Source organism: Propithecus coquereli, unplaced genomic scaffold, assembly GCF_000956105.1.
Source record: "Propithecus coquereli isolate 6110/MARCELLA unplaced genomic scaffold, Pcoq_1.0 Scaffold44, whole genome shotgun sequence".
Taxonomy (NCBI): domain Eukaryota; kingdom Metazoa; phylum Chordata; class Mammalia; order Primates; family Indriidae; genus Propithecus; species Propithecus coquereli.
In genome coordinates, this window is record NW_012150174.1 from 8,209,634 (window position 1) to 8,229,777 (window position 20,144).

The window sequence follows — 20,144 nt, forward strand, 5'->3', positions numbered from 1 at the left end:
GAGGAGCCCCCGGGGACGTGCAGAGAGACACGGGGATGCAGGCTTTATTGCTGGTGTTTAGTGGGGAGGACAGTGAATTTGTACCCGTATAGTGACCTTCTTGGGAGCTACCCATTATACTTATATGAAAGGAGAATAAAGACCATGTGCTATTTGTTTTAGCATGTATGGTATTACTTTTTAAATGCAATTAGCAAGTTTGTGTGTGTGTGTGTGTGTGTGTGTGTGTGTGTGTGTGTGTGTTAATATGAGTCTCTGTCAGTTTTCATGCCTAGGGAAAGCCCAGATGCTGGTCTTGATCACCATAAATAAGTACTAGCTAGAATAATTATTTGACTGTCAACCACAAATGTTTTAATTGCTGTTATAAAAATTGTATTCACAGCAGCAAAAAAAAAAAAATTGGAAAGTGTCTGATGAGCTTAAGAAGTTATTCCAGTCTTTCTCCCTCGTTAAAATTCCTCCCTCCACCTCCCTATCTCCATCCTTTTACTGCAGTTAAATAAGCTGGTCCCCTCCTCTCGGACCACAGCACTGTCCCCTCGGCCCCACAGGACATGTGCATGACTCACTGCTGTGTGCTCTGCCATTTAAATTTCTGATCCAATCTCTCCTCCTCAGAGAGGCTTCCTGACCCCTCCTTCTGGAACAGCTGCCACCATGCTGTCCTCTTAGCCCAAGTTGCTTTTCATCTTAGCACTTGCATGGAATTGTATCATTTCTTTGCTTCCATGTTTATCTGTTTCTCCCGTCACAGCATAAGCTCCATGAGGACAGAGACCTTGTCCACTTCTGCTCTGCCCTCAGTGCCTACAATAGTACCTGCCTGGTGGAAGAAGCTCAATAAGTATTTATTCCATTAAATACAAGAATGAGTGAATTCTACACCAATCTGTTTAACTTGATGGTTTTATTAAAATTCTAAGTATGAAGTGGATTTGGGAAAAGGCTCAACTCATTCCCCCATCCCCCTCTGGTGAGAGAGGAGAGCTGGAAATAGAATGGGAGAAGTTTCTGTAAATTTCTGGTAACCATAGAGACGGTGATTTTAGTTTATTAATCTCATGCTCTTAAGCAGGCTGGGGCCCCATGGTGATTTCTCCAAATTGCTCAGTGCTGGTTATCCCGCAGCCTTCCTCATTAACGAAGAGCAGGCCCATTCCTATCCTGCAGCACTTTAATTACCGACAAGCTGGAGCTCCATGCTATTATGCTCATGATTGCGTGTTCTAACCTGGCCGCGCCCCCCACTTTGGAGCAATGGCTTATGGTCACCAGCCGTGGACCCTCGGAGCCTTCAGTGGCAGGTGGTGGGTGAGGGCAGCCTCCTCTCCAAGCCCAGGGCCTGGGACAGGGGTAATTTCTGCCCTGTCCTTTCATTCAACTATACTGAAGAGGGGAGCTCAGTGCCTCTGGAACAGCATTTAGTTTCAGGCAGGGAAGGGCATTGGCAGTGGTTTCCAGCAGTGGTTTCCTACCCACCAAGGCTATGCTTGCAGGGGAGGCAGTTGCCCTTGGGAATCATGGCACTTATTGTCTGGCCTCTCGTGAGGTCTCATTTCAGCATTGAGGGTTCCTCTTCATATGAGGAATGGCATGCAGTCTTCTATGAGTTTGCCTCAAGTCCTTTGGGATTTGAGAGATTTCCAAATGGCTTCAGGGTTTCAGTGGGGCAAGGGGGAAGTGGGCCAGTTAGGGGCTGTGTCTTCCATGGCTATTTATCCTTTGAGGAGGAACTCTGGTGCAGATGTCAGAAGACCAGAGTTAGGATCCTGTCTCTGCAGCAAACTCACAGTGCAGCCATAGATGAGGACTCAACCTCTTTGCAACTTGGTGTCCTCATCTGTGAAATGGGATTGGACTTGGTCCTTCCCCCCCGTCATTAGTGTTGAGACTCTGACTCTACCTCCAACCTGGTTCTGGAAGCTGGCTCCCTGCAATGAATGAGCAGCAGGGAAGGCCCCAAGCAGTGTACCTTCTGGAGTGAAGGGGAGTACCAGTCTCTGGGAGGAGACTTACTTCTCTCCTGAAGCTGGATGCCTAAGGTCTGGTCTCACTCAGGTGTTTGTTGCCATTTTGGAAATACTAAGACTTTACTTTGGTTGCATTTTCTATCCCATTGGATTTAGAGACATTGACTCATTCTTCCAGTAAACACTCAGAGACTACCCTCCAACTACCATATGCTGCACAAGGTGCTCATGTTCAGCTGGAATAGTCACTGACAAATTCACGCTCAGTTGTGGGGCACAATGGTTATGGGACTTTCTGCTGCACGCTCAGGGCATATCTTAAGTGTATCAAAGAAGAGGCCTGGGGAAGAATCTGGACCCCAGAGCATGGATGAAAGCTGGAGCCAAGACGTGGGGTGGGTCAGTGCCCGGGTGACTGCAGCTGAGCCGCTGACAGATCTAAGAGCTTGGCCCTTCTTTTCAGGTGCCGCAACCTCTCGTTCCCTGACAGCCTGCCGGAGGTGAGCATCGTATTCATCTTTGTCAACGAAGCGCTCTCGGTGCTGCTGCGCTCCATCCACTCGGCCATCGAGCGCACGCCTCCACACCTGCTCAAAGAGATCATCCTGGTGGATGACAACAGCAGCAACGGTGAGTGTCGGAGCTCCCTGGGGCCCAGCCCCTGCTCCCTGGCTGATATCTGAGTGGACAGTTCAGCGTCCAGATTCTCATTTTCTTTAGACTCTCTGTAGCTTCTCTTTCTCTGAGGTGTCACCTTGGAGATGAGAAATTCTCGGTGGCCACTACTTTGGAAGGTTCACTATCATACGTGCACCCTCTCTGCCTCGTAGAGGGGCCTGGTCCTTAGGCTTCTCCTCACTGGCTGGCCACTCTCTCCTCCCACATTTCAGTGCAATATGACAAGGTAGAAGGCCTCACCAACTCCTCTTGTCCAGCCACCACCAGCTACCTGTTTCCCTTGGTGCACATTCCTTGGCCTCTGATTCTCCCCAGCCCCATATACCACTCCCATAATATTTTCCAAACTTGAAGACCATGTTTTGAGACAGTTTAAAAACCAGTGTTCTTGATAGGACCGTTTATATGGATGTGCCTCTGATAATGTGTGATTTTTCAAAACAGACTGCTGGGCCTCACTGTATCGCAGAGTCACGGAGCTTGTGTTATCTCCTGAGCCTTCTCTCTTGTATCTGGTAGTAAATTTCCCAGTGATTCTGTTGCTGTAATGAGAAGTTCAGATGGGCAATTTGTGATTTGTTATCAATTAAAGCTGAAACATATCAGATAATTGGAATGTATTTAATCTCACAAAGCAAATTTTTGTTTTCGTTCTATCATCATGTAGTAAGAAGTGCAGGGCAACGCTGCGATGGGGATTTAGAGCTTTCTGAAGGGCAGTGCTCAGGAATCGCTTGGCTCCTATTGTTCAACGAATGTGAAGGAAGGAAAAGCCATCAGGGATGGCAGCAAACAGACCATGTAGCTTTACAGGTGGTCGTCCATGATGAGCGAGGCAGGAAGGGGCCCAGCACCTGTCTCTGATGGCTGCCTACTGTCACCCAGTTGGGGACCCACAGAATGGATGCCTCGGAAAACCCGATTCCCTGGCAGCTGACAGCAGACAACCTGACCAGCCCGCCCCTGCACCCCCCTCGGAAGACCCCCCCACTTGTTACAGTGTAAGGAGGCACAGGGAGGAGGAGCCATCCTCCAAGGACAAGGACATCCCCAAGCAAGAGCCATCCCTAGGCCCCATTATGCACGTCCTAATGTGACAAGAGAGGTGAGAACAGAGCCCCAGGAGGAGGCAATCTTGGAGCCTTTTGTTTCCTCCCTGTGGCAAGAACATTCTCATGTCCTTGAGGATGCCATTTTGTCTCTAAGCCATATGGGAATAGCTGACATTGAGTTTGAGAAATTTAGATAAAGAAAGTGAGTCAGATATAGAGAATTTCCTATTAGGAAGTTAAAGAGTTTGGACTTCATTTTGTAAATGGCAGTAACCACGGAAAGCTTTTGGTTAAGGAGGAATTATGGGGGCAGAGCTGGGCAGTGGAGAGATTGGGACGTGCTTTATGATATTGGCTGGGGAGAGGGGCATCTGGAAGGAGGGAAATGGATGAGGAGGCTGTTGTGGCAGCACAGACCAGATGAGAAGTCAGGGGCCTGGAGTGGTGGTGGGTGGGTGTGGGCACTGAGGGCAAGATGTAGGCCTGACAGATGTCATGAAGGGGGACCTATTGGACCTCTTGACTAAGAGGACATGGGCAAGAGCCAAAGGAGGGCAGGTCAGTGGCGACTCAGAGGAGGGTGGTGCGATGGTGGGCAGGAGGAGCAATGCGTGGGCACAGGAGTCCTTTGTCAGGGATGCAGATGAGAATCACCTATGGGAGCTTTTGAAGACAAAGCTCTAGAGGGTCATGGTGATGGTACAGTTAAGTACCTCACTCATGGTGGTGGTGACACAGAGCTGCACATGTGATCAAACTGCATGGAGCTATACATGCACATACAAAGGAGTGCCTGTGTAACTAGAGAGAGCTGAACAAGCTCTGTGGATTATAGCAACGTCGATGTCCTGGTTTTGATATCGTACTATGGTTGTGGAAGATGTTACCATTGGGGGAGGCTGGATGAAGGCTGCACGGGAGCTTCCTGTACCTTTTCGTGAATCTATAATTCTTAATATTTCAAAATAGTAAGTTGAAACAAACAAACAAAAAGCTCTCCCAGAAGATTCTAAGTAGACATCACTGTTTTAAAAAGCATTCTTACTGTTTCACAGATCTGGTCGAGAAGCTATAGTTTAATGAATAAGATGTAGCTTCCTTTCTGTACATGTTGAGTTTCCAGTGCATGGTGTGAAGGGAAAGAACTCTGGACTGAAGTCTGAAGTCATGGATTCTAGGACCCTCTCTGCTGTGGATAAGAGACCATGGAAAAGCCCCCACCCCCTCAGGGTCTGTTTCTCCCTCTATGAAATGGGGATGACAGTCTGCCTTGCCTACCTCCCTGCCTCCCCTGTCTGAAATGGTAACCTTTGTGCCTGACAATTGACTGTGGACAGTATTGCCTTCCCATCTCCCACCCCATTCCAGGAGATGGGCGCGTAGCCAGCCCACTGCATGACCTTGCTCAAGATAGCAAAATGTGTGAATATGGATTTGGAGTCTTGTGTACGGACTAAGTAAAGCCACTGACTGGGGGGACAGGGTGTCAAAAGAGGAGAGGGAGAACATAAAACAGAAGCTTAAGACAGTACTGAGTGTAAGATATTTGGGAGTCAGGAGGAAGAGGGTTAGCAGGTGAGAGACAGAGAAAGAACGGTGGGGAGAATCTGAAGACATCACAGTGTCCATGGATGGAGAGAGTTCTGGAATAAGAGTCATCTATTCTCATGAACCCACAGACAGGAGGAAGGACATGAGTCCGAGAAGAAGCCCCCAGATCTGGAAGGTACAGATCGTGGAAACCTCAGCGACAAGCCTTAGCGGAATGTTGGGGACAGGGGATGAAGCCAGATGAAGACGAAGAGCTGGCAGTGAGGGGAAATTTTCCTGTCGGGGATTTTGACTGTGCAAGAGAATCACAAACTCAGGCAGGAACTGGAGCAAAGTTTTCCAAAAATAAAAATAAAAAATTACCATAATCTATAGCAAGGAATGCATTTACATCATGGCCCAGGATGGCACACACACACACACACACACACACACACACACGAATGAAACAAAACTTTTAAGAAAAAGTACTTCCCAGTGTAATGTGCAAAGCACTCTGCTATTCTCCATTATATTCTGTTCTAAGCTATTCAGTTCTATTGTGTTTTATTTTATTCCACTTCTCTCTTCTTGCAAAGGCAGGTTATTCTGGAGACCCTGAAGGCATATCAGAATCACTTGGAGAGCTTTTAAGAAATTGGGCCCAGGCCTTGCCTCTAGTGATTTAATGGGATTTAATCTAGTGATTTAATGAGTCTCCTGAGGCCGAGGTTTGGAGCGGGGCCTCTGAGGAGGAAGAAGAAGAGGAGACCCAGGGCACAGAAGCAAGATTACCTGTGGCAAGAAAGGGCTCATCTTTGTCACGCTCAGGAGGGACACTGGAGGTAGTGAGGGTGCCGCGGTGGGTGTGAGTACAGGAGCAGGCTCAGCCCCGGCACCCGTGGCGGGCGGGGCCTGGGGTGGAGGGGGTGGACATGTGGGAAGGGGTCTGGCGCGGGCTAGAGTGCCCCTGTGTGGAACGGGGGTCCCCAAGGCCAGCCTGAGCGGAACTCTTGAGAGGGGAGAGCTCTTAGAGGAACGGATCCCTCTCGAGCCTTAGGACACGGCCGAAGGCCTCCGCCAGGCTCAGCCTGACTTGGAGGAAAGTGGCCATGGCCAGGCCCTGCGCAGGCTCCACTTCGGGGGCTTGCTTCTCTTGGGCTTCCTCTCAGTGTGCACAAGACTTTCACTTATTTCAAGTCAGCTCAGTTCAACAAACACTTCTGGAGAACCCAGCCTGGGCCAAGGGCATGAGTGGATCGATGGATCAGATCTAGTCCCTGCTGTCGCAGCAGAGGTCTGCGAATAGATACAAAATGGGGATGCACCGTCACAGGGCTTGATTTCCAGCCTCGTTCTGCCACTTCCTGGCCATGGGTGCGCAGGCATCAGTTTGCTGATGCGTCGTGTGGGGACAGTGGGCCCTGCCTCGCCCTGCCTGGCTCATAGTCACTGAGGGTAACGTGAAGTAACAGGAGTGAAGGTACCGTGTACACGACAGGGTGCTCAGGGTGCCCTCAGGGTGAGCGAAAATGACAGTGATAAAAATAACAACAGCCACGGTGATAATAATAATGACAATGGCTGACACGCAGCCACTGTTTAAAAGCAGCGTGTTCTGGTGGGAAGAGCGCAGAGTTTGGCATTCGTCCAGTGTCTGAGTTCCAGCTCTTTCTAGCTTCCTGCTAGCTGTGTGTTCTTACCCTCTGCGAACCCTATTCTCCTTATCTATAAAATTGAGATGTATAATTTCTACCTCAGGGATTGTTGGGAGGCTTGAGCCAGATAACACGCGATGGAAGAGATGTTGGTGTTTAAAACTCTAACGTACGTGGGAGGGTAGAGCTGTCAGAACGTCTTCTTTCCTGAGCCTTCCTTCCCAGGCATTCATGACGGGTCCGCGTGTGCTGGCGCCTTGTCTGTCCCCAGGCCCTGCTCAGCCACACGCACGCTGCGCTGGAGTCAGGCCTGTGCTTTCTCACACACAGCGAAGAGGTGGTCAGTTACTGCTGTCTCCACCCGGTCCTCTCTAAGCAATCTCTCGGGAGCCGGAGGCTGAAGTTTCTGCAAGTGGTCCTTGTGTAGGAGTCCTGGTCCCTGTTCTCTGCCTCCTCAAAAACTTCCCAAGAAAGCTCCACTTTTCCAGGGGCCGGTTCCCGTGTACCATGCTGTCCCTCGGCTGCAGCAGTCTCAGACTTTAGTGTTTGAGCTTGATTAAAAGAATGGGGGTTCGTACCAGGCACACTCCTGTGTCAGGACATTGGCCCCTGCTGTTTCCCCCACCTGATGCTCGTACCCCCACATCTGCACAGCTCTCTCCTTTACCTCTTTATGCCTTTGTTTAAATGCCACTTTCTCACTAGGGCTGTCACTGAATTGCTCCATTTAAATGGCAGCCCTCCTCCCGGTCACTCATCACCGGCCCTTCTTTTCCTACACATCTCCTCCCGCCATCTGATGCACTGTACGCGCCTGTTTACTCTCCTGACTTATTTACACATTTCCCTCCACCAGTGTGTAAGTTCCATGAAGACAGAGGCATTTGTTTTGCCCCCTGCTGCACCTAGAGTAGTGCCTGATACTTGTAGGTGTTCAATAACTCTCGATGCAGTGAAAGAACAAACGCATTTTGATTCTGTAGGTCTGGGGCGAGGCCTGAAACGTGCATGTTAATGAGCCTCCCAGGGCCGTCTGATTCTCTGTGGAGCACTGTTCTCACTGCTGTCCCCCATCTGTGCTGCAGCCGAGGGGCCTGGGACAGCTGCCGCCTCCTCAGCAACCCCAGCCAGCCTGGGGCAGCTGGCACGGCTGGGTGGAGTCTTTCTCCCTGGGGTGGGGCCCTTGGGACTGCCCTGCTGTGTCCCAGGGAGATGTCATGAATGTGGGGTGGAGCGCAGAGCAGAAGGGAAGATTCTCTTCCTGCTACCCCAACCTGGCCTGAACTTGTTCCCATCCTTGGAGTCAGACGAGCAACCCTGAGCCTCCCCCTTCCTTGTCACCCACCCTCCCAAGCATTCTGCAGCTCTGAGGCCATATTTCCCCTCCCCTGCCTCTCCTCCTTGTTATCTCAAGAAAATGGTGGGAACACAGCTCTGAGCCTCCTGGTTTCAATTACCACGCTTTTCAGAGAATCCCAATGGGCAATATCTTTAGCTGGGACTGAATGATTCAGCCTCCACCAGACTTCAAGAGGGAGAGAGGCACCAGGATTTTCAGCCAATAGCGTCATCTCTGCCTTTGACTTTTAGCATTCATTTACTTAAGAATTTATTCATCCATTCCTTCATTTCTTCAGTCCTTCAGCAGGTTTTTGATGGCCATGTACTTTGGACCGAGCACCCGGCTAAGCATGTGGGGAGCTCATTCATGTGACACCGGTATTCCTGTGCCTGGCACCGAGCAGGTGCCTAGGAAACACCAGCCCTTTCAGGTTCCCTCACCAGCTGTCCCAGAGTCACCCCATCCCACAATTCAGCATCTCCACTTCTTGGAAGAAAAAAACATTTTCTTTGCTGTACTTGGTGTTTCTGTTTCCTTTTTGATCTTGTGTCCTCATTCGATAAACATAAAAATTATACACCCTTCTTTTATGCTACTTGAAATTTCAAAATTAATCCGAGTTGTGTGATTAAAAGCACATCAAAGCAATGGTAATATCAAATATTCTTTTAAGACTCCCATATCCCATCCCCTGGAGATTTCTTTCTGTTGTTGGTTGGCAGTGCCTTGCTCAACCTAAATCCAGCCCGATACTTGTCTTCTGCTGCTGTTTGCAAACGAGAGAATGGCCCCTTCCCAGCACGTCACATACTTGAAGGCTGGGATTGAATTGCCTCTCTCCTCCTGCCCACGGATCTCCTTTGCTCGCACATCTGGTCTTCATGCTGGCCATGCTTGCTCAAAGCCTTTCACATCTGTTGCCAGAAGAAGGCGTGGAAATGGGTGAGCTTTGAGAGATGAGCAGAAGGGAGCTGTCCCTCCCCTGCCACAGCCCTGGAAGGACAGACAGATGGGCAAAGGCCAGCAGAACCCAAGATCAGCCAGTTAAACCCCAGTTGGCTCTCAGGAGGAAACTGAGGACCTGCGCAGGGCACAAACCCACTAGAATGCCACAGTCTGTGTACGGCAGAGCTGAGCCAGGACCCTGGGTCTCCTGACTGCGGCCAGGCTCCTCCCTCCCCCGCCCCCACCCCGTGCTGATCCCCTGTCCCGCCCAGCGTCCAGCTCTTTCTGCTTGTCTGCACCATGTGTGGGCATGGTGGCCCACAGCCCAACAGCCCTGGTTTGGGTCACGGTGGCTCCTGGGCATTTGCTCTGCGTGGCTGTCTTCTGGGCGTGAATGTCCTCTCACCCCTCTTTGCCCAGTTCCAGGCTTCGAAGGTCAGCTCTGCTGCCACTGCTTCCAGAAAGTCTTCCATCGCTCCCCATCCTGCCCTGCGCCAGCTGCTGCCACACGTTTTGGCTCCTCCCTATCACACCGTGTTTTACCTGGTTATTGACGCACTGAATTACAGTGAGTAGTTTCGTACAGACCAGCCAAAGTGACCAGTGTGAGAGGAGCGCAGTCCTGGTCATCTCAGTACCCCAACAACCGGCCTAGTGTTGAGCTCACAGTAGTCACTCAATCACTTGTGTTGACAAAAGAATAGTCACAGTCCCTCAGGGAAGTAGATGTGGTCACTATCTCCATTTCATAGATGAGGAAGCTAAGTTTCAGAGAGGTTAAAAAAAAGTGACCAGGCCCAAGGCCACATAGCCCGGAAGTGGTAGGACAGGAATTCAAACCCAAGTCTGCTGGTCCTGGCACCTATGTCTCGTCTACTCAGCACACTGCAGAGAGCCTGGGAGGTACGTGGACACAGGTTCCTTCCTCTCTGGCTCTTCCCGACAGCCAGCCCACCCCACCGGGTAGATCAGAACTAGGATGGCTGCCACATGCACTAAAATGCCGGACCTGGGTCCTGGAGTCCCAGTATAGTTTAGCCTCCCTGGTCCTCCTCTTGGGTACAGGTGACAGCTGGGGTCCTCGATCTGCTTCAGTGTGGGGGCAGCAGGCGGCCTTGGCCAGGAAGGGTTCCCTAGGCTGACTTCCAGGTGACTGTCTATACTGCCACATGGGTGGCTGCCTCTGGCCAGGGCTGGAGTTTGACCCCCACTTCTCCAGGCCTGGGCCTCAGACTGGAGTGACTCCCAGTGCTCTGGGTAGAGAGTCCTGACCAGGCACCCCCAGATCATTTAGCTAAGTATGTGCCAGAACTGTTCTAAGATATTTCATGTAAATTAATTAGTGCCTATGATAGCAGTAAAGGACCATTATCAATGTCACTTTATGTAACAAGGAAACAGGCACAGAGAAGTTAAGGAACTTGTCCAAAGTCACACAGAGGTGCCATTTTAAACCAGGCTGTCTGGTTTCAGAGCCTGCACTCTTGGCCATTAAATTGGCTGCCTCTGGTGCACTATGGGTCTCAGACTCCAAATGACTTATTTGAACTTTGTCCTCAGGCTTTTCCTCCATCCCCTCTGGAGAGAGATGTTAGGCAGCAGGGCCAGTGAAGTAGGAGACAAAGAAGGAACTTCAGAGAAGGGCGTGGCTGCCTCCTGGCCTGAAGCTTTGCCTGGAGCTTTGCCTGCGGTTCAATAAGAAGGGGAGACTGTTACACAGACGCTTCTAGGCTTTTGTCTGGTGAGAGGTAATTGAAGAGTTGGCAGCCATACTTTAGGTCACCTTGTGAGAGTGAGGCAGCTTCCTATTCCCTTTGAAATAGGGAGAAATTGGCATGCCCATGTGTGTGCACGCATGTGTGTACATGATTGGACATGTATTTGCATATGTATGGGTGTGAACACTGTGTTTGTGTGTGCACATGTACATATTTGTATGTGTTCATGTGTATGTGTGCATTCTGTGCATGTAAGCACGTGTTTTGTGGGTCTGTGTGTGTGTGCACATGTGTATTTATGCATGTGAGTGCATGTGTTCACATGCACATATGTGTGTGCATGTGTGCATGCATGTATACGTTCATGCATGCATGTGCATGCTGTTTCTGTGTGATGTGCACGCTGTTTGTGTGTGTGTGTATGTGTGTGTGTGTATCTGTGTATGAGTGTGCTTGTGAGTGGATGTGGACCTGCGTGTGTGCAGTTAGGCAGTGGTGAGCATGTGTAAGCAGTGTGTGCAAGTACGCACATGCACGTGTGTATTTGTGCATGCAAGTGCATGCGTGTATTCATGTGCACTAATGTATGCGTGTGTACATGCATGTGTACATGCATGTGTGTGTTCATACATGCATGTGCACACTGTGTGAGTATGAGTGTGCTTGTGTGTGGATGTGGACCTGTATGTGTGCAGTTAGGCAGTGGCGAGCATGTGTAAGCAGTGTGTGCGAGCACACAGGCAAGTGGGCTTGTGTGTGCTTGCGTGAGCAGTGGTGTTTCAGTCCCCATCAACAGTGGGTTGAGCCTCTTCCACTACCCACCGCTACCTGGAGCCGCCTTCAAAATCCTGATGAATGACAAATAATTGCACAACTGTGAATCATTGTTCTTTTTAATTCTTGGTAAGAAAATCACAGTGTAGTGATGAAATAGAATCAGAGCTCCCCAGATTGCTTGCCTCCAGCTGCTGGGTCCCCCTCCACCCCCCCAAAACCCCCATATCCCTTGGCCCAGAGCCTGCCTAATCATTGTTTAATGTTTCAAAGATGCTGTCCTACACAAGAGATACTCATTCCAGGCTGTAAAACTACAACAGCTTTGCATGCAGCTGGAATAATTGCAAAAATTTTAAAAAGCAGAGAAAAAGAATGGTCCGACGGTATTGTGCTTTATGAAGCTTAAAAAATCCCATATAGCTAATTGAATTACGACCGAGACTCAGGCAGCTTAAAGATGTTTACACAGCCTAGCACATGGGCTGCCAGCCTGCTCAGCCAAAGGCTCCTTATCACTGCCCACCCCTATGCCTTTGACCAGTGCGACCAGGCTGACCCGCAATACTGGCAGTAGGTATCCAGTAACCTTGAGGTGCCGCAGCCCAGGACTGTATTCTGCCAAGAGTTCTGGATGCTCTTTCCTTTGCTTCTTACTGCCTGGGGTTGCCTCTACCTGACACACTGTTTACCATCAGACCTGGGAGTTCCTCTTGGGCATGGCCACAGCTATGTCTCCCCAGGTGGCGTCCAGCAGCACTCTCCCAAGCCGTTGCCTTAATGCGCTGTACGACTCTTGAGTTCCTGGCACTCCGAGTATCAAATGCCTGTCTCTCCCTGCTGACTCAAGCCCCGACTCCAGGCCTGGGCCCTGCTTTGATTAGTGATCTGGCAGAAAGGAATCAGATATATATATCCCTGACAGATTCAGCTGTGTTGCTCTCTGACCCTACCTCCCAGGGCTGCCACACGTGGTTCTGCAGGTCATGCCCTTTACCACGGCACCCAGGCCAGGGGCACATGAGGGCTAAAATGTAGTCCATGACCTCCATTTGCTAGGTCATGCATCCTGGTATGCGTCTGTCTCAGAAGTGCCTTCTCTAATTGGGTGGCCCAGAGGGGGTGCCTTTCTGTAATGCACATAAAAGTGCCATGTGCTAGTAGTCCAGCCAGTCCTGACCTCTGCAGAGTCTCTGGAGAGCAAAAGTCTCTTCTTCCCAGTGGGTGGCCTCACCTTGATAGAGTTGCTGCAGCCTGGGATGACTTCCCTGCACCTGGTGCCCTCCAGCCCCAGCTTCCTTCAACCTTCTCTGAGTTGGTCCTACATTTGATCTGCCTCTGTTCCCCACCAATCTGCAGTTCTCTGCTGGAAGGAAGCCTTGCTCTGACACCCACCTCATCCCCTTTGTTGGGCCCTGGCTCCCCAGCTAGCTCTGGCCAACCCTCTTCCTTGAGGGGGCTCTGTTCCCTGTACTACCAAACCGAGGGTACCATGGTCTGATCCACCTGGCTTTCTGCATCCTGGAGGCTGGGCCCCCACTGATAAGCTCCTCCCCTTGAAATGGGCATCCTTAGTTGGTGATGCCTGAGTGTGCAGGCCCCTGGGGACTCTGCCTCTTTGTGGACCAGCCCCAGAGCCCAGTCAGCTCTTGAGTTCTCTGACCCTACCAGCCTCTTCTCTGTCCCTACCAGCCACCCTGCTGAGGTCCCAGCATGCTGCACCGCTGCGCCTGCCTGAATCTGGCAACAGTGTGGGTAGCCCATCACTCCTCTTGGCCACTTATCCTTACCCTGATCAAGGAAGCTGTTTTAGGGAATCAGGAACTCCCAAACACATCCCTGTTAACCAAGGACAGCACCTGGGAGGAGGACAAAAGGCCTGCCTTCTTAGCTCACGAGCTCCCTCTGAGCAATCTGCAGCAAGAGGCTTTGGACCATTGTGCTTTACACACTAGCCAAGGTGACCAGTTTTTGATAAACAAAGCTGGCAGGAATCAGATACAAAAAGGCCTCTTCCTTTGGGCAGCTGTGTGGCCATCTGTCGAAGGGGAAATTCCCAGGACTGGAGCTTAGAGCTGAGTATGGGGGGAGTAGGGAGGGGTGTCTCCTGCCCTCAGGTGAGGGCCCTGCTGCCAGCAGCTGGGATCAAGCTGTCCCTGGGCAAGGCCAGAGAACACAGCCCGGGCCCTCGGTGCAGCCAGCAGGCAAAGTCTCCTTGTCAGTGCCTGGCCCTCAGCCTATCTTGCTCAGCAGCTTGAAAAGACAAACTAGTGCTAACAACAAGTGCAGCCGAACACAGGGCGCTTCTCACGAGCTGGGGCCCTCCCTCGGCTTGCCCAGATATTTAAAACAGTGCGAAACGCAACCAATCAAATACTTCCTACTGGTATCGAATCTCTGGAGTATGGAATGTCTTCTGGTAGAATCGATTTCCCGAAAGGCAGTCCCGAGCCATGCAGTGCCCCAGGTGGCCTCCAGTAGCTCCAGAGCCTCAGCGCTCAGCAAACAGAGCAGCCTGTGGAGGAGAGCTGGATCCTGCGGCCACTCCAGCTGCCGCGCTCATCTGTCCCATGTAATTAGCCTTCGGAGCTCCCCCTAGTTTGATGGTGAGGGCGGGAGGTTGCGCCGGAGACAGTGCTGGGAGTTGGGGAAGTGCCTACAAATGACTGGAGCCTGAGGGTCCCACCGCAGGTACGGGACCACCTAAGCTGCATAGCAACAGAAATCTGCTTTCTCAGGATGGGAGCTGGGGGAGGCAGTTTTGGGGGGATTTTATTTGTTTTGTTTTTTGTTTTTTATCAAGCTCTAATCCACTCTCAGGAGCCCTAAATTGGGGAAGCAAATCTTTTTTCAGGCCCACAGAGACTTAGGCCCCTTCTGCTCCTACAGTCATTCATTCAACAAGTCGAGTACCAGGCTCGAGGCTCTGCAAGGGGGAGGCAGCAGTGGACCAGATGTGGGGCTCACTTTAGTCCAAGGATGACGGCAGGCAAGGAGGCAGACTCTACAGCCCTCATTTGACACAGATGTCAACTGCGCAGTTTCTAGTTGTTTTTAGGAGCTCACAGCCCAAAAGCCCAAGGCATAAGTAGAATTTTAGGAAGAGAGGCTCTTGAATAGAAAGAAACCACAGAGGGGGAGTCGAGGCCAGCCTACAGAGGGGTGTCCCAGCTAGGCCCCCCTTGAGATGGCTGCAATGAGAGAAATCCCAGGAATTGTATTGACACAAAGGTTTTTATTGCACTTATATTTTTTGTATTAAAGTTTGCATGGCTTCTAATAAAAGATTAAAACAAAAAAAAGAGAAATAAACCACAGAAATGCCAGATCCGTGAGCAGGAAGGCTTTTTTCTTAAGCAATCACTAACGGAAGTTTTCCTGGAAAACCCTATGGTTGACTCCGACCCCTTCTGTGCTGCTAAAGTGGGGCTTGGTCTCTAGCCAGGCAGAGAAAACATGGCCTGTGTACTGAGTTGTGTGGTTCCCCTTGTTTTGTCCATCCCTGGTCCCTAGACGGTGACTTCCAATGGCCTCCCCTGGCTTAGGTGGTTCTCCACGGAGCACCTGACCTTCAGTTGGGGTGGGCGACCTGGTTCACTTTGTGGGTCCCTCCCTCACTTAGGTGGGCTTCCCACAAGGGGCACTGGGCAGCTTGGGGCAGGCAGCCCTTAAATCTAGTCCAAGTTCCTCATTTGACTAGAGAGAAAACTGGGCTCCAAAGAAGTTAAGTGAGTTTCCCAGCATCATACACGTAGTTCATGGCAGCACCTAGAGAGCACCCTGGTCCAGTGCTTTGCTAGCCGGACTCATTGATTCAACACATATTCATAGAGTGCATTCGCATTGTCGGCCATCACACTCAGCACAGCATCTAGGGATGGATGAGAAACAGTCTCTGTCCCCAGAGAGCTGGCAGCCTGGTGTAGATGATAACACACAAATAACCAAAGCACACAGTGCCAGGTTCTAAGTGCCGTGAGCCACAGGTGGAGGGAGAGTGTGCTGGAGAAGCCCAGAGGAGAAGGCTCATCACTGTGGGAGGGCTTCCTGGAGGAGTTGGCATTTGAGCTGGACCTTGGGGATTGAATGGAAGTGGGTAAATGGAGACGGGTCTGGAGGAAGACAGAACCTGCCTTTGCATTTGAACCTTCCTAATTAGATTTTAGGGAAAGAATCAACGTGATAATTTATTGGGCACCTATTGTGTTCCAGGCACTGTGCTAGATACTTTTACACACGGTCTTAAAATTTTTCCAGTATTTCTCCCCATCTTGTAGATGAGGAAACTGAGATTCAGCAGTAACTTGACCCTTGAATAGAGGCCTTTCCTCCTTTAATTCCTTCTTCTCTCTTCCCCGCAAAGCCTTACCCAATGCCTTGGGCCCCGTGAGTCCTCAGTGAGAGAATCCGATGATTGAGTGGGAACAGACAGAGAGGTGGGGATAGGGGGTTTGCAAAGTCATAGGAAAGGCAGCACCCTGTTCCTTGACAACACAGCTGAGCACAGAGCTAGTTAGGATTTCCATTGTCAGAATAAATGTCTCACCACCCATATGTACACCCCACCCCTAGGCTGGTATATTAGCAGCCTAAGAAAATACTGATAAGAGCTATTTGTTTTAGCTATGCGTCTTTGTGTGTTAGTTCACTTAACCCTAAGAACCCCCGCACAAGGCAGGTCTTCGTATTACTAAACTCGTTTCACAGATGAGAACACTGAGGCTCAGGGAAGCTTCAGGTTACACAGCTGGGAATGGCGGAGCCAGCGTTCGACCCCGAATTGGATCCAGCCCCAGAGCCTAAACGCTTAACCCTGTCACTATCCTCAGGGTCCTAAACTCAGTCACCCACCAAGGCTGGACAGACAGCTTGAAGTGGGGAGGTGGGCCGGATGCAAGGCAGCAAGGAGTGGTGGGGACTGTGGTGACCAAGAGAGCGAGCCCGACCTCTGCCGAGTCCATGCCGAGTCCACGCACCTCCAGCCTACTGCCGGCCTGCAAGCACCGGCCAGTTTTTTCAAGTCGGAAGCCCACACTTTTATGTTTGGTTGGCTGAACAAACCACAGGGGCAGGTCAGCTGTGGCCCTGGGCCACCTGTCTGCAGCTCCCGCCGTATTCACTCCCACTTTGAGAAACAGGCTTCTCTTGAAATGCTCTTTATCTTAGGTGTCCCTGGTAAAACGCCCTCTTGTGCTCTCTCCCCTTCTCATAATTGCCCATTTTCCACGTCTCAGAAAGCAGCCACCCCAGGCAGGCTGAGTTAGCCGCTCCTTCGAGCAGCTCCCCTTCACGGTGTGCACAGTTTGAGCCCATCGTGGGGCATTGGCCGGACAGTTCAGATTGGGCGAGGCCCCTTCTGGGCTGAACAGCCCTTTCAGAAAAGCACACAGTCTTGCAGTCATGGTGTGGATTCTGTCCCTAGGTGGTGGGCCATTCTTGGAGAGTGACTTCCCTGCAACTGGAGACCTTGAAAGCAGCTTGAATCAGGTCCCCTGATCCAGGCCAGGAGTCGAAGCAGAGGCGACCAGTGGCTGGGAATGCCCACCAGGCCGTGGAGGAGTGAGACGGCGGGAGGGTCACTCAGGGCTGCTCAGTGGGGCTCATCCCAGCAGGACTCCTGCCAGGAGTGGGAGTTGGGGGCGTAACAGGGCTCAGGCGGCTGTCATGGTGACGTGCTGCTGCTCACCAGGCTGGCCCTAGCTTGCCTAATTGCCTTCCCCTGTGCTGCTCCCACTCCCTGCACTGCCGTGGCCTGCTAGCCTGGGGGTGACTGTGGGTGTGTCTGTGGCAGTTGTGGCTGCGGCGGCGGCTGCATCTGTAAATAACCACAGAGCGCCAAGGCCAAGCGAGACCCAGGAATAAATCTCAGGCCCCATGTCTCTCTCATCTAAGGGAAGAAGTGTGAGTTGGAGCTGTACAAAACCAAATCTTTAAAGCTCTTCTCACCTGGTGAATCTGATGGGGTGACAGCAATGAATTAGAAATTAGATCAGAGCTCAAGCATTTACATGGGCTCCGAGCCAAATGGAGATTAAAAAGAGTGTCTCCGGCGGGGTTAATGGTGGAGGTGAGGCTCCTAGCTTTCCCTGGCAGAGCGTCCCGACCCGGATGTCAGAGGGGAATCGATGGCAGGGTCCCGCTGGTGGGGTCAGGAGGTGCAGAGAGGGTTCCCACCAGACAGGGGGGAAGAATTAACTTGACACCAGGTGACATCCGCTGATATGACAGAAAATTCCAGCAATGCAGGGCAGACTTCGGTGCCAGACTGCCTAGCGGCAGCATCAACCTGCCACATTCCCCTAAGGTGCTTAGACGCTGAAGAAAGGAACATGTTCCCCTGCATTGAAGGAGGCTTCTGGCTAAGTCACAGGCCCCCTTTCTGTGGACTGACTGTGTCTGCAAGCTTGTCTGTGTTTCATTTGTTTCATTTGTCTTAAAAATGAAAACTAATGAAGAGAATCAAAGAAAACAAAGTTGTTTCCTGAGTGTTCCTGACCAGGGCTGCTCAGACACGAGGCTGAGATATTGGTTGAAGTGATTTTATATTCTCTGAAAAGAACATTCAAGGTGTTGTTCAGTCTTTCTGGAGGGAGTTTGCTCAGTCTGAGGTGCCCAATTGCTGCCCTCTAGACCAAGGTACTCCATATTCCTGCGACATACGAGGCCTGCGGTGGGTAGCAGTCCTGGTTGCTGAATTCCTGAATTCTATGTGGCAGAAAACACAAATGCCACCTCCTGCTTTGCAGTCACTAGAAAGAAGATGGAGGAGGCGTGGACACATGGGCTGGGAGGACATACAGGTGAGGGGGTGAGGGGACTGCACAGATGATTTATTCTTTTCCATGCCATGATGTAGGTATTTTTTGCCCATTTTAGAGATGAAGGAGCTGATGGTCAGAGTAGCTGAGTCACCAACGTACTCCCTGCAAGATGGTGGCAGAGCTGGGGACTGAACCCACATTTCCCAGCTCCAGGTTCAATATGTCTCTCTTTTCCATTCTTGCATTTCCCACTAGACTCTTTTTGTTTTTACTTATTTATTATTTTGACTGCCTGCCTTGTACCTAGAGACAGACTCACATGGGCTTGGAGGAATTGCTTATATAAATAAGTGGCTAGATGAAGACCCATTTTTTTTTTTCATTCAGTAAATATTTGTTGATCACTGTGTAGGTAGAATTCTACACTGGCTCCCCTAAGATTCTTGGCCCCTGGTATGTACTTACTTCTCCCAGTTACTCAATTGAATACTAATCTGGGGTTCAATCTACTGTGAGGGGACTTGGCTGATGTACTTAAGGTCCCCAATCAGTTTGGCAGGCCTGACCTAATCACACGGGCCCTCTGAAAAGCAGAGTTTTCTCCAGCTGGTGCGTCTCACAAAGACGCACTCTGGTGGCCTGAAAGAATGCGGACATCTGTGCTGTGGACTGTCTATGGGGGCCATGGGGCAGGGTGCCATGGGCAGCCTCTCAGGCAGGCCCTGGCTAACGGCCAGCAGGAAAACAGGAATGTCCAGCCCCTGCAACTGCAAGGAAATGATTGTGCCAGCAACCAGTAAGTAAGCCTTGAAAGGGACCCTGAACCCCAGTCGAGAGCTACAGCACCAGCCAACACCTCTATTTCAGCCCAGTGAAACCCTGAACAGAGTATTCATCTATGCTGTACTTGGACTTAGGACCTACAGAGACTGTGAGATAATAAATCTATGTTAAGCAACCAAGTTTGTGGTCTATTGTTATTCAGCAATAGAAAACAAATCCATCACCTACAGAGTGCCAGGCCACTGTGCTACATGCTGGGAATATGACACTGACATGGTCCCTGCTCTCACAGAGCTCACAGTCTGGGGTTGAAGACAGACAAGAAACAAATCAAATTATTACAGGCCATGATAAATGCCTTAAAAGATAGAAATAGAATTATATGAAATAAATCAAATGTGGGGAGTGGTCATGCTTCAGATTAGATGATTAGAGATGGCCTCTCTGGGCTGAAAAGGATGAAAGGAGAGAGCCACGTGAAGAGCATGGCAAAGTGTTCCAGGCAGAGGGAATAGCACATGCAAAGACTTTGAGGTGGGAGAGAGCTTGACATATTCTCAGAGCCACAGGAAGCCAACTGTGGCTGGAGGGAGGAAGGAGGAGGATGGCTTGAAATGGTGTTGAAGACTTAGGCAGAGGTCTCATCGTGTAGGACCTTGTAGGATGTTATTCTTAGTGCAATGAACAATGCTGGCAAGCTTTCAACAAAGAAAGGTATGATCAGATAGGCATTTTTGGAAGCTCTCCCTGGCTACACTGTAGGGCATAGTTTGAGTTTGGGTAAGAGTGGCCACAGAGAAATCATTTGGGAGGCTGTCCAATATGTCAGGCAAAACATGGTGGTGGTTTGAACTATAGTGGCTGTAGGGAGAGAAAAGTAGGTGGATCTGAGCTCTGTTTGGACTTGCTGATGAATCGAATATAGGGAAT

The 20,144-nt window shown here is 50.6% G+C and overlaps 1 protein-coding gene across 1 annotated transcript in view; it reads left to right on the forward strand.

Annotated features, from left to right (window-relative positions):
* Positions 1–20,144, forward strand: part of LOC105818238 (polypeptide N-acetylgalactosaminyltransferase 18) — a 179,579-nt gene that overhangs the window by 30,214 nt on the left and 129,221 nt on the right. Inside the window, exon 3 of the mRNA XM_012654177.1 lies at positions 2,437–2,603. Within this exon, the coding sequence (XP_012509631.1) occupies positions 2,437–2,603 (167 nt within the window). The remainder of the gene's footprint in view (positions 1–2,436; positions 2,604–20,144) is intronic.